We start from the raw sequence: 14817 nt of genomic DNA, 5'->3' as shown, positions 1-14817 counted from the left end.
GCTGTTTCTTGATATCACGTGGAGTGAATTGAATTAGCTGAAGACTGGCTTCTGTGATGGTGGGGATATCAGGAGGAGGCCGAGATGGATCATCCACTCAGCACTTCTGGCTGAAGATGGTTGAAGATTTGTAGGTTATTCAACTACAGGGGCATCACAGATGAGTCTGATTCCCTTCCTCACCTGACATCCCTCCGCACTCGCACTTTCCAGTAGGGTTGCTGGATAGCAATCAGGAACGGGAAGGTTATTTTAAGTAACAAAAATGCAGATCACAGAATTAATTTCTCAAGGACCCTTTTCTCCACAACCTCTATCGCCGAAAAGGGCAACAACAGCATTATGGAAACCCCGGTAACTCCAAGTCACACACCATCCTAACTTAGACATATATATCACTGTTCCTTCGTCGCTGCTGGGTCAATACTCTGGAATCCCTACCATCAACGACCACAAGGACGACAGCAGTTCAAGCAGAAGGCCAACCACCATCTTCTCAGGGCAACTAGGGATAGGCAATTACTGCTGGCCTTGGCAGCATCCCCCAATTTATGTGAAAACTCATAAAAATCAATCCCCCAAGCTCCAAAGATGGCCATCTCCAAAAGCTAGGCTGAAACTTTGCATTGTTAGGTGTTGAGGGAAGTTCACTTGTCTGTTGGTGAGGACCTGCCTTCAGTGACTGGCTCTCTGGTTGCCCCTCGCTGCCTATAATAACCTGCGCCTTGAAGATGACATAAATTCAGGTGGATTCTTATTTATCAATTCATTCTTGGGATGTGGGCGTTGCTGGCAAGGCCGGCATTTATTGCCCATCCCTAATTGCCCTTGAGAAGGTGGTGGTGAGCCTCCTTCTTGAACCACTGCAGTCCGTGTGGTGAAGGTTCTCTCACAGTGCTGTTAGGTAGGGAGTTCCAGGATTTTGACCCAGCGACAATGAAGGAACGGCGATATATTTCCAAGTCGGGATGGTGTGTGACTTGGAGGGGAACGTGCAGGTGGTGTTGTTCCCATGCACCTGCTGCCCTTGTCCTTCAAGTGGTAGAGGTCACAGGTTTGGGAGGTGCTGTCGAAAGGGATGGCTTCACAGTACTGATTGTTTGAGATTGTCTTCAAAAACTGATCGTCTTTTCCCATTTGGGAGGCTCCTCGAATGAGTCAGCGGGCAAATCCGTTACACCGTGTGATACGGAGCAATCCGGAATGGGGAGGTGCTAGATTCAATATCTGGTCTGCGCTGATAGTAACTGGGTGGTGAGTTCTTAAGGGTGTGGGCTTTCCCCTTCAGTATATGTTTGTGGGGATGGCAGCGGTGGCCGAGGACAGACAGATAACTCCTGGATCAGTGTGGTCCAATAGTAATCGCTGACTAGCCACAGGTCTGGTTACAGTGACACCGTTTTAGCCACATGCACTAACTTTAGGAGAAAACACCTTACATACAATGCATGTCACAACAATCAAAAAAACACTCGCACACTCTGCTTGTCTTACCATTTTACCAACAAAAGGAAAAGAGAAGGGAAAAGGAAAGGGTAGGATGTGAGCCTGGGAATTACTTTTAGAGATGTTAGTCGCACAAATGTCAGCCGTTAAAATGGCGGAGCGAGGAATTTGATCGCAACACGTTAAGTGTGCATACAATTACATGGTTAACAGTGATTTCGACCTTATGGAGAGACAGATACAAACCAAGAGATAGAAAGACGTTCCGACATATCCTTAAGAGAGGTCCACAGATACAAAGACTGAGAGGTGAAAGAGAGAGAGAGGAACAACTAGAGAGGTATAATACAGTGAGGAACACATGTACAGATAAGGATATGTAGAAGGAAAGATTGCAAAGTAGACAGACACACACCGACAGGCACAAAGGTATAAAAGAACAGGCAGAGAGGGAGCAAAGAACCAATCAGGATTTAGTCCCACTTTCAGTTTTGGAAATCTGACCAGTTGTCTTTTAAGAGCCCAATGCTAAGTGAGCTTTCACTGTGGCTTCTTACAATAGAACCTCTCCAGACACTTCCTGACACGTCTCATCTTTCAGGGCAGAGCGAAGGGGGGGAGGGAGGGGGTGGGGCAAGCCCAGTGAACCCATTCCGCTGTGGGTCAGCTTTCTTCAGAGGAAGCCCCGCAGGCAGCCTCCCCTCCATATGGCTAACTGTATCACCCATCTGTTGTGTTCTTGTGCACACAGAGACACCGCAGGATACAGCCCCAAGGACTAATGCCAGCTCCCGGTCCTCCAGATGAAACAGAAATGAAAATAGCATGTTCCGATAAATGGTCAAAATAAAGCCAGGAGGAATTCTTCTATTTTAAAAAAAGTTTTAAAATAGGGTTTTAAAGTGGTTTTGGTGCAAGTATATAAATAAATTTGAGACTCATGATAATACTTTATGTACATGACGTTATACAATGGCCTACTGCAAACAAGGACTGTGCCCGTAGACTTTGCTCTTCTTATCTGATCCATTCTGGAATGGAGGGGTGGAAGTTATACTACAGTTATATAAAGCTCTAATTAGACCCCATCTGGAGCACTGTGTTCAGTTCTGGGCACCGCACCTCAGGAAAGATATATTGGCCTTAGAGGGTGTCCAACGCAGATTCACCAGAATGCCTTTCACAATCCTATACTGATTCTCTTTGACCAGCTCATACTTGCCACGTGCTCCGTCACTCAGTCCCATAATTGATGGATCTGTAGTTTCCTGGTTTCACCCTCCCTCCCTTCTTAAATAACAAGAGTTATTTAACAGAATTAACAAAATCTGCAATTTTCCCGATCCAACACAATTCCCGAATCTCAACAAGGGCCAGGACAGGAAAGGAGAACAATGAAAAAGAAGTGAATTCACAGTGATAAGACTCATCATTGGTTATATTACAGTGAGGCCCTGTCTGCCCTCTGAGGTAAAAGAGCCCGTGACACTATTCGAAGACGACCCGGGGAGTTCTCTCCGGTGTCTTACCCAATATTTATCCCTCAATCAACATCACTAAAGAAACAAATTATCTGGTGATGTATCTCATTGCTGTCTGTGGAATTTTGCTTTTCCCAAATTGTCTGCTGTGTTTCTTACATTACAACAGTGACCGCATTTCAAAAATTCTTCATTGGCTGTAAAGCGCTTTGGGACATCTGAGGTTGTGAAAGGAGCCATAGAAATGCAAGTTCGTTCTTTCTTCTTTGGCACAAGGTGAGGCCTTGTGTATGGGGATTGAGTCCAGACTGAAACATTTAGACATCATGATTTGCCCAACGCCTCATTCAGCACAACACGGACACACAAATAACCTTCATCCTGAGAGTGCACAATACTCAATTCGTCTCAGCGTGAGACCATCTCCATCCATGCTTGCCCTCTGTTTCTGCCACCGATAGATATCTTCGAAGCACCTAGATGACAGGCATCCTGTCCACAGGGGGGCAAGCTTACACTACAGTCTCACGCATCAAGAACCAGCAAACCCACAGCCTCTTGGCCTCATAAATGCACAAGTTGCTGAAATGTAAACACTTCCAAATATGGCCAACCAAAATCTTTTGGAGAGTTTATTCCCCTCCATACACATTCTAAACTATTATATTCAGGGTTAAGGCTGTGTTGTTCCTGAATTGGTTTTCAACAGACATGAACTTTTTGGGTGCTGTTAAAATGATGATTATATTTAATGAAGGGCAAATTCAATCCTGACATCATGCACGTCTCATGTTTCCGTGTAATTTGTGCTCGCCTAAGTCAGGGATCGGGGCTGAGATAGGCAGAGTAAAGCTCCCTCCACACTACCCCATCAAACACTCCCAGGGCAGGTACAGCACGGGTTAAATACAGAGTAAAGCTCCCTCTACACTGCCCCAACCAACACTCCCAGGGCAGGTACAGCATGGGTTAGATACAGAGTAAAGCTCCCTCTACACTACCCCGTCAAACACTCCCAGGGCAGCTACATCATGGGTTAGATACAGAATAAAGCTTCCTCTACACTGTCCCATCAAACAGTTCCAGAGCAGGTACAACACGGATTAGATACAGAGTAAAGCTCCCTCTACACTGCCCCGTCAAACACTCCCAGGGCAGGTACAGCATGGGTTAAATACAGAGCAAAGCTCCCTCTACACTGCCCCAACCAACACTCCCAGGGCAGATATATTACGTGTTAGATACAGAGTAAAGCTCCCTCTACGTTGTCCCATCAAACACTCCCAGGTCAGATATATCACGGGTTAGATACAGAGTAAAGCTTCCTCTACACTGTCTCATACATCACTCCCAGGGCAGATTCATCACGGGTTAGATACAGAGTATAGCTTCCTCTACACTGTCCCATCAAGCACTCCCAGGGCAGCTACATCACGGGTTAGATACAGAATAAAGCTTCCTCTACACTGTCCAATCAAACACTCCCAGAGCAGGTACAGCGCGGATTGGATGCTGAGTAAATCTACATCAATTGCCTCAAAAGCATTCCCAGATCAAGCACAACATCTGTTAGATGTAGAGATGGCCATTATTGATAGGAACATGGGAATTGCTAGAAGGAAATGCCGTGAATCGGGGAGGAGGGGAGGGGGGACAGAGAGATCGTGGGCTGTGGAAGAAATCGGAGGGGTGGAGGGAGGTGGGGGAAGTGGCTGACATCGGGTGGGCCTTGGAGAAGATCGGGGGGATCCACCATTGTGGGGGAGGGGGTTCCCCATTGTGGGGGGGGTTGGCCAATCGTGGGGGTTCTGTTGGACCAGGTGAGCTTGTTGGGCCTGGATGAAGCAGTCCTGCTCTCTCTTGGTCCATGAGCAGCGCAATAAAGGCCCTCACCTCATGGATCCGGCCCTTCCCACTTACTTTCACCTGATGTAATTCAGAAGCGATGGGAAATCCAAATGAGTAAGGTAAAATTTGTTTTACATTTGTAATACACAAAAAAATAAGTGCCTCGACAATCGCAATGAGGCACATTGCCCCTTTATGTTTCGGCCCGCTGGCTTTAAGTGGAGGCGGGGCTTCCTGCTGACCATTGCGGCACACATTCTAATGCACCTGGCTCAAACCCGGAAGATGAAGCCAGGATGTGATCCCGCTCCAAAAATCTACTATTTTTACTGCTCCCGCGCCCCCAACCCACCCGCTGTTGGGAGTTAAAATTACCCCCTGTCATGTCTCAAATTACTCATATACTGTATCCCAAAATGTCATTTTCTGAATGAAATCTATCTCATTTGCATTTGAATGAATCAATACTATCTGCTTCCACCATCTCCCTGGAGAGTCTGTTCCATAGATTGACCACTCGCTCACTGATATAATGGGCTCGATTTTAACTCCTGCGTGGAAACGGGGCAAAGTGAGTGGCCGGCCTGTCCAGGAGCTGTGAGGAGGCTTGGCCGATTTTAATGCTTGCTGATTTCCCGACCAAAACGTCCATGGAGTCAGCAGGAAGCAGCTGCCTGCCAGGAGGTCACCGCCGCAGGGAATACGGGGGAATGGTCTCCGGCACAAGGTAAGTGCTCGGGGAGGGGAATCCTGGTCAGGGGAGTGGCGGAGGAGGGGGATGGGGGGGGGGGGGGAGGAGAGGCCCAAAATTAACTGGTGGGGCCCAGAGGAGCAGTCCTGTCCCTCTTGGCCCACAAGGAACAAAGAAAAAAGTGTTCGGAACTTACCTCTTCTGACTCCGGCTCCTGTTCCTGACAGCTTCGGCCTGGCAAATATGAGTGAAGCGTTAGAAGACCCTTCACAGATACTGGGCAGGCATTCAAGCCTTGCAAATAGCACAGCTACGCTGGGCTATAGTATGGCTGTAGAAGAGATAATACATCTATGCAGGTTCATTGCACATCGAAGGGGCACAAGCTGGCCTAATGTTGTCATCGTTGGGGCAACAAAGAGCTGTAAAGAGGTTTGGGATGTCCTGAGATTGAGAAAGGCGATATGTAAATGCAAGTTCTTTCTTCTCTTTGCTCAACTCGCTCCCCTGCCACTCCCAGTAGTGCTGGATGTTCCATGGAGTATCAGCTCAGCTCAGCCTTAAATCCCCTTTCTTTTTACACGGTGATTGTAACGTTTTGATTCTCCTTGCACTGTGACAGGCCCGCCAACTCTCCTGCCAACTCGCCCGCCAACTCTCCCGCTTTCACAAGGGGTCAATACCGTGTTAAAGTTGGCCTCGGTGCCCTGGGTTGGGTAGAAGATTAAAAAATGCCCCGGATGCCCGCTTCTGATTGCTACCCTGAGAAGCCAGGACGTCAGGTGAGGACGGGGTCAAACTTGGCTGCAATGCTTCCTCCATCATGATGGTCTGACATGCTGACACTCTCTGTTGAGTCTTTAAACACTCAGAGAGTGACTGGCACTTGTAGAACAAAACAGGAGAGAAGGCAAGAAAATTGTCAGAGAATCTCGAGGAAACAAGTTGAAAATGTAACTTTTCCACTCCCCTCTCCATGCTGCGGGTGGCCATTTTGGAAGTAATTAGCCTTTAATTTTGTTGGTAATTACATCAACGATCTAGGCCAAGGTGGAATCTTTCCCTGTCTCTGCATATGTGCAGCTGCACACAAAACGGCCTCAGGACCCCTAGGCTTGTGTGTCAGCCTTGGCTCAGTCAGTAGCACTCTAGCCTCTGAGTCAGAAGGTCGTGGGTTCGAGTCTCACTCCATAAACTTAAGCACGTAATCTAGGCTGACACTCCAGTGCAGTACTGAGGGAGTGCTACAATGTTGGAGGTGCTGTCTTTCTGATGAGACGTTAAACCAAGGCCCCTTTTGCCCTCTCAAGTGGACATAAAAGATTCCATGGCACTAATTAAAGAAGAGCAGGGAAGTTCTCCCTGGTGTTTTGGCCAATATTTATCCCTCAAACAATATCACTAAAATAAATTATCTAGTTATTATCACATTGCTGTTTGTGGGACCTGGCTGTGTGCAAATTGTCTGCCACGATTCCTACATTACAACAGTGATTACACTTCAATTGGCAATAAAGTGCTTTGGGATGTCCTGAGGTCATGAAAGGCATTGTATAAATGCAAGTTCTTTGTTTCTTGTTCGAACACAAGAAATAAATAGAAAGATTGAGTCATGTAGGTGTGGACACCACAGGCCAATTGTGTAAAGGCTATATTTTCACTGGGATAGAGAACCTGAGGTCTGTCTGCCCAATTCTGGATCTCAACCCAACACAGCGCCTCTCACTAAATGGGCAAAGAACAACAAAATGTCTACAGGAAGCAATTACCTTCAGCTGAAAATACATCAATGTCAAATAAAGGAGAACGCAGCCTAGATATTTCTTGTGGTTTTTTTTGTACTCTGATACTGTCAGATATATTGATTTGGATGACACCAACTTGTACAATCCCCTCATCCTGCTGAGTTGTATAATAATAGACCGCCCTCACTAACCACTAAATCGGTAAAATCTGATCGGTAGAACTTATCCTTGGCAACTGAATGATTTTCAGTTGAGCAAAACCTGATCTTTCTCGCCTCTGGTTCAAGTCCCACTCCAGAGGCTTGAGCACATCCCAGGCTGATACTCCCGGTGCAGTACTGAGGGCGTCATGCACTGTCGGAGGTGCTGTCTTCCGGATGAGACATTAAACCGAGGCCCCATCTGCCCTCTCAGGTGGATGTAAAAGATCCCACGGCGCTGTTTCAAAAAAGTGCAGGGCAGTTCTTCTGGCGTCCTGGCCAATCTTCATGCCAACAGGTGAGAAAGCCACCACTAAGCCAAGGCTGACAGCTGGCATCAATCTTTCAATGTTCTTTTTCAATGATAAGCATAGGATCCAGCTCCCATGTCCACTGCCCATTGTGGCACTCAGCTACATAGAGTAGGAAGTTCTCGGCCCCACTTTTCCTGGACTGGGGAGGGGCAGGGGGGAAAGGAACAGGTCAGGATTCCCAGACCTGACTGTCATCCAGTAATCCGTGTTGGAGAAATGAACGGCTATCATAAAGTCTTATAGCACAGAAGGAGGCCATTCGGCCCATCATGCCCGTGCCGGCTCTTTGAATGAGCTATCCAATTAGTCCCACTCCTCTGCTCTCTCCCCACAACCCAGCAAATTTTTCCTTTTTACGTACAATTCCAATTCCCTTTTGAAAGAGAATGCACGATAGATGAGGAGAGTCAGAATTGATTGTGATATCTAACCCGATGCTAACTCTCACCATCAGTTTTTTAAAAATGCATTCATGGGATGTGGGCATCGCTGGCGAGGCCAGCATTTATTGCCCATCCCTAATTGCCCTTGAGAAGGTGGTGGTGAGCCGCCTTCTTGAACCGCTGCATGAAAGATCTCTAGCTGAAGAGATATCTTTCTCTTTCAGATGATGACTGACCCACTGTGTATTGTACTCATTGCCTAAGGCACTGATTGAGTTATCAGCAGACTGCTGGGGTGCCCATACTCTCCATTGCAGTAACATGGGATCACTGGTGTTATAGCTGGAGGCGGGGGGGAGGTTGGGGGGTTGTCAAACATGCCCTGTTTTCTGGGAATTGGAACTGTCCAGATTTGCATGTCATTCCCATCAGTGTAAGGATTCAACAATGTCACTTTAAGAAGATAAACACAAGGGCAAGTCCCACTCACCCATCACTCCTGAGCTCGCTCGGTTCCCAGTCCAGCAACACCCCAAATTTAAAATTCTCATCCTTGTATTCAAATCCCTCCATGGCCTCACCCCTCCCTAACCTCCTCCAGCCCTACAACCCTCCGAGATCTCTGCGTTCCTCCAATTCTGGCCTCTTGTGCATCTCCCACTTCCATTGCCTCACCACTGGTGGCTGTGCCTTCAACTGTCTAGGCCTTAAGCTCTGGAATTCACTCCCTAAACCTCTCCGCCTCGCTACCTCTCTCTCCTCCTTTAAGAAGCTCCGCAAAACCTACTTCTTTGACAAAGCTTCTGGTCACCTGGCCTCATATGTGGTTCGGTGACAAATTTTTGTCTGATTACGCTCCTGTGAAGCATCTTGGAATCTTCTACAATATTAAAGGCCCTTCATAAATGCAAGGCCAGTGAGGAGGAGGGAGTGATTATGAGGGGATGATGAGGAGGGGACTGAGGAAGAGGGCAGTGAGGAAGAGGGCAGTGAGGAAGAGGAAGGAGGACGTGGTGAAAAGGAGCGGAGTAAGAAGGGGACTGAGAAGGAGATGACTGAGGAGGAGGGGGTGAGGTGGAGGGGTGATGTGGAGAGGAGTGAGGAGAAAAGGAATGAGGAGGAGAGGAGTGAGGAGGGGAATGAGGAGGAGAGGAGTGAGGAGGAGAAGGGGAGGGGTGAGAAGGGGAGGGGTGAGAAGAGGATAAGGTGCAGGGGAGAGAGGAGTGGGGCGAGGAGGAGAGGGAGAAGAGGTTGAGGAACAAAGGGTGAGGAGGAGGGGTTAAGAAGGAAGGTGAGGAGTGGGTGAGATGGAGGGGAGTGAGATGGAGGGGAGTGAGATGGAGGAGGGGTAAGGATGATAGGAGTGAGGAGGAGGGAGTGAGGAGGAGGGGAGTGAGAAGTAGAGGTGTGAAGGAAAGTGGGGTGGAGAGGAGAGGAATGAAGAGGGGAGAGATGGAGGAAAAGAGTGAGGACGAGAGGAGTGAGAAGAGTTGGGTATAGGAGGAGGGAATGTGGAAGAAGGGAGTGAGGAGAAGGGGTTGAGGAGAAGGGGATATGAGGTGGGGATGAGGAGGAGGAGGGGTGAGGAGGAGGGGTGAGGAGGAGGGGTGAGGAGGAGGGGGGTGAGGAAGAGGGGTGAGGAATGGTGGAGAGTGAGGAGTGAGAAGAAGGGGAGTAAGGAGGAGGGGAGTGAGGAATGGTGGAGAGTGAGGAGTGAGAAGAAGAGGAGTAAGGAGGAGGGAAGTGAGGAAGAGGGAGTGAGGAATGGAGGAGAGTGAGGAGTGAGACGGGGAGTGAGGAAGGGGGAGTAAGAAGGAGGGGAGTGAAGAAGAGGGAAGTGAGGAGAACGGGAATGAAGGGGAGTGAGTAGAGGAATGAGAATAAGGAGGTGGGGAGTGAGGAGGTGGGGGTGAGCAGGAGGGGTGAGGAGTGAGGAGGGGAGTGAGAAGGAGGGGTGAAGCAGAGGGATGTGAGGAGAAGGGAGTGAGGATGAGGGGAGTGAGGACAAGGGAAGTGAGGAATGGTGTGAATGAAGAGGGGGTGGGGAGAAGAGTGAGGAGGTGTGGAGTGAGGAGGAGGGGTGAGGAGAGGAGTGAGGAATGGAGGAGGAGTGAGGAGGAGGGGAGTGAGGAAGAGGGAAGTGAGGAAGAGGGAAGTGAGGAAGAGGGGAGTGAGGATGAGTGAGGAGAAGGGGGTCGATGAGAAGTGAGAAATGGAGCAGAGGGGGATGAGAGGAGTGAGGAGGGGAGTGAGGAATGGAGGAGTGAGGAAGAGGGGAGTGAGGAATTAGGAGGAGGGGAGTGAGGAATGAAGAGGCGGGGAGTGAGGAATGGAGGAGTGAGGAGAAGGGGAGTGAGAAATTGAGGAGTGAGGAGGAGGGGAGTGAGGAATGAGGAGGAGGGAAGTGAGAAATGAAGGAGTGAGGAGGAGGGGAGTGAGGAATGGAGGAGTGAGGAATGGAGGAGTGAGGAATGAGGAGGAATGGAGGAGAGTGAGGAATGAGGAGGAGGGGAGTGAGGAATGAGGAGGAGGGGAGTGAGGAATGGAGGAGTGAGGAGGAGGGGAAGGGATGCAGAGGCTGGTGTTGGCTCCAGTGTCGTTGGTACCCAAATTAACGCAGCATTCGGAGGGGGTGCCTGAAGATGAAGAGTTAACCGGAGCAGCGAAGCAGGGATGAGATCAGGGGCTGGGACCAGCTGGAGAGAGTAACTGTGTGAGTGAGCATCCATTGCCCTTTAACAAAAACAGCAGCGAGAGGGCGCTTGCTCACCAGCCCTCGCTGGAGATGCTGCGGCATTGTCTGGCGACTGGAGCAACCGAGGCGGGCCGTTCCGTTTTATTGCAGCGCTCCTAAACCCTACGTTGACCCTACGCCACCGAGGCTTCTTTTATCCAGTTGCATTTCGCCAGCGGATGGTTTCTGACGTTGCATTGCACCGATCTGGGGAATCCTGCACCATTTAATCTGCCGCCAGGGTGGTGCAAGGCTGATAAATGCAGTAGGTGTCTCGCCAATATAAGCAGTTCCTGATATAAAAATTAATGATTGAATTTGCAATCGCTTAAATGCATTCCAGCTATGTATATTGAGCATAAAGGGTTGCATTCTCCTATTTGCATTATGCATGATGGTAAAGTTATATAATATCATGAATAAATTATCTCACTGAAGACGCGTTTACATGCAACCTTGAATTAGCACCGGGTTGCCATCTCTCCCCAATTAAACGGAGTCTTCATCTCGTTCCACCCACAGCTTTAAAACCCAAGGATGGTGGACCCTGCAGGGAACGGGACCGGAGATCCACCGGCTAACGGAGCGGTCGGAGGCGGGGAGCCGGCGAGCAAGAGCGGGCTGGAAGCGGCTGCGGTGATGAGGCAGGAGTCTCCCATGCTCCGCTTGGACCTGGACAACTTCAACACCGCCGAGGCAGAGGGGAGCCGCTACGTCCTGACCAGCCCCAGGTCGCTGGAGGCTTGTGCGAGGTGTGGGGTCAAACCGGTCGAGCTCCTTCACAAGTCCATCAACCAGTTGGCCAAGGAAGCTCCGGCCAGGTCAATGAGAGTGGCGACGGGACTCTACGAGGTGTACGAGAAGGAGAGGCGGAGGAAGCTGAGGGATTGCAGGGAGGAAAGGGAAAGGATTATCAGGGAGGAAAAAAGGAGGATTTGTGCCCCGGTCAGGAATAGCTTACCTCCATCCCCAGCTCACAGGACTGAAAAGACACAGGCCTTGGATTTGAACAGGTCTAAGAGCCATTCAATGGATTCTTTGCAGAAGAAGAAGGACAGCAACTCCAATGTGACATCCTCTGATTCTGGGGCATCTTCCTCCTTCAGCAGTGACACTTGGAAAGACAGATATAAATGGTTAAAGGTAAGTCCCAGAGGTAGGACTGTGACTGCGATACATTCCACCATGGGCAAAAGCCTCAGCCTGGGAGACCTCTGCCACTCTCCGCAGACCACCAAGAAAGTGGCCAAGATCGTCAAGGAGGTGAAGAAGAGAGGGTACGGTGAAGTGCCTGAGAGGGATAGGAAGATCGCTGCCCTCATGCTGGCCAAGCACCAGGAGGAGACGATGATGAGCCACCAGAGCTACCGAGCTCAGGTGGAGTGGGAGGTGCACAGAAGGAGGGAAGCCACAAGGAGGGAGAAGGAGGAGAGAGAGAGGCAAAGGGCCCTGCTGCAGTGTCAGAAGATGTGGGAGTCCAGGCTGGAGGCCAGACGCACGAAACTGAGCCAAGAGCAGAAGGAGGCGGCCATTCTCAAACAGCAGCAGTCCATGATCCAGGAGGAGAAGTGGAGACTGGTGGCCGACAGCCAGTTGCGGCAAAGGAAAGGCAAACTTGAAAATGCTAAACTTGAAGCTCAGGAGAAGAAGATGCAACAAGAGGAACATCTCCGGGCCAAGGAGGCAGGGGTGAAGATGGACCTTGAGTTTAAAGACCAGTTGTTGCACCAGAAGCTAACCCTGGCCGAACAGAAGAAGGTGGTGAGGGAAGAGACGCAAGTGAGGGAGAAAAAAGTTGCTAATATGGTCGAGAGGTTGAAGCATGAAGCCGCCTTGAAGGAGATTGCCAAGGAAATGGAAATGGAGAAGAAAATGCTGAGAAAGTCTCTGGAGCAAAAGCTAGCCAAGTCTCAGGAAAACTACGAGCAGTTGATGGAGAAGAAGAGTCGGGAATTGAAGGAGAGGGCTACAAGGGAAGAATTACAGATTCAAAGGGCGAGGATAGCAGCAGAACAGCACGAGAAGGAGCACAAGGAGCATTTGGAAGCCCTAGCCCGAGCTGCGGAGAGGAAACTTCAGCACGCAGCGCAGGTTGCCCAGGAGAAGATTGATCAAAAATCTCGCAAGGCCATCCAAAGCCGAATAGAGAAAGAAAGGGTGCACAGACTCAACAAAATCAAGTTGGAGGAAGACGAGGAGTACAAGCGGAGGGAGATACAGCACTCGATAGCAAAGAAGTTGGAGAAAAGTGAACGGATCTTCAGAGAGAGACAGGTTGCTCTGGAGAACTCGCGCTCCCTGGCCAGAGCCTCCTTCCAAATCCGAGATAAGGTGCGCGTGGAAATAAACACAAGGACTTTTGATAAGATGGCCCTTGAAGCAGAATTACATGCCCACCTGGACAAAAAGTAGGCTGGGCAAGATCCCTTTGTAGACTTCCTGTGTTAATCTTGGGAACTAACCCAAATAATGCCTTTTTTAAAAAAAAACACTGTTTATATTCCAGGCGATTGCGTATGCTGTGTAGTGTACCATGTGTATAACTCTTGATGTTTAAAGGTGTACAGAACACAACGGAGTTTGAGCAGTTGGGTAAATGGTTGCTTTCATTTACAGTTGCCTTTATCAGGCCTTAACGTATTCTACTTATTTAGTTGGTAACTTTGCCGAATGTCTGTAAGATCTTGTGCTACTGTTACGGGCACTCAACCTTGGCTATGGAAGGGATATCTGTCATTGTACAACTACAGTACGGACAATATACCTTCAAACAGGACCAACCTATACGGTATACAGTTGCTGTAAATCTTTTTTAGTTTGAAAGTTATTGTTTAAATAGTGGAATGTCTTATCTCTGGTCTAACCTGGTTCACTCATACTGCTGAGATCCTTACGGGAGATCCTTTAGCAGGTCTGTTTACGTCAATTTTGATCGAACAAAATGAGCGCAAAAAGTTTGATGTTTTGGGTTTACGGTGAAAGGATGTGCTAAGCAAATGTAGATTGTAACAAGATAAGATCAGTCCCACGGTTAATTCAGATCACAAGTGGACAGAGAAATAAACTCGGGTAATGGGGAGAAGGGGGAAATATGGTGAACGGGAATCCAACGTCTCAACTCAGGAATGTGTCTGAATCAGATCCCGATAGATGGGATTTTGGTTTTCCTCAGGTTAAGAGTCCCTTTTTGAAATGAGTTAAGGTGGCTTTCATCCAGTTAGCGGTACAGATCTGTCCACTTCACAGAAAGGTCCTTTGCCCAGTGTGTTGAATGGATTTTCCCCCACTCTCCCAGTTCTTCCCTCCCTTATTTCTTCCCTTATTTTTTGAAGATGGTGATTCATACGGGGATTGAGTTCCACATAAAGCACCTGCTTTCTGGTATCTCGTTGGAGTGGTGACTTCAGTGTATGATCTTAGATAGTTGGAGGTCAGGGACAGGGGGGAAGGGATACAATTCGGTGATGTCATGGTTATCGTACATATCATCGCCCAGAATGCATAGATGTGGGGTCAGGTGCTGGTCAGTAAACTTGAAGAGATGGTTGGTGGGTTGACTAAATTTCTCTTCTCATGGGCAATCAAGAGGTACGGTAGTGTAGTGATTATGTTGCTGGACTAGTAATCCAGAGAACGTGAGTCCAAACCCCACCGTGCCAGTTTGAGAATTTGAATTCAATTTTAAAAATCTGGGAATAAATTTGGTATCAGCCAAAAAGTGGCCACTAACCTGTTGGATTTTCATTAAAAACACAACTGGAAACCTGCCTATATAAGACTCCAGTCTCACACCAACGTGGTTGACTCTTAATTGCCCTCTGAAGTGGCCTAGCAAGGCATTGTGTTGTATCACCATCTTCTTAGGGCAATTAGGGATGGGCAATAATTGCAGGTCTTGCCAGCAGCGCCCACACCCTGAGAACGAATAAAAAGAAACAACTGAAGCCTTGGGCCTCCTCCCCTCCACTCCCCTCC

General features: G+C 48.8%; 1 protein-coding gene across 1 annotated transcript; it reads left to right on the top strand.

The window, feature by feature from the left end:
• Positions 1-10924: 10924 nt before the first annotated feature.
• ccdc177 (coiled-coil domain containing 177) lies at positions 10925-14530 on the top strand. Its single transcript, XM_067990973.1, has 2 exons — positions 10925-11107; positions 11365-14530. Exon 2 carries the CDS (start codon positions 11380-11382, stop codon positions 13252-13254), a length of 1875 nt encoding a protein of 624 aa, XP_067847074.1. The 5' UTR covers positions 10925-11107; positions 11365-11379; the 3' UTR covers positions 13255-14530.
• The last annotated feature ends 287 nt before the right edge of the window (positions 14531-14817 follow it).

Source organism: Heptranchias perlo, chromosome 10, assembly GCF_035084215.1.
Source record: "Heptranchias perlo isolate sHepPer1 chromosome 10, sHepPer1.hap1, whole genome shotgun sequence".
Taxonomy (NCBI): Eukaryota; Metazoa; Chordata; class Chondrichthyes; order Hexanchiformes; family Hexanchidae; genus Heptranchias; species Heptranchias perlo.
Note: the sequence above shows the minus strand (reverse complement) of the source record. Positions and strands in the feature narration are given on the sequence as shown.

What these genes read in the sequence shown, in the direction of transcription:
- ccdc177 (XM_067990973.1), top strand. Translation starts at nt 11,380, where the DNA reads ATGGTGGACCCTGCAGGGAACGGGACCGGAGATCCACCGGCTAACGGA.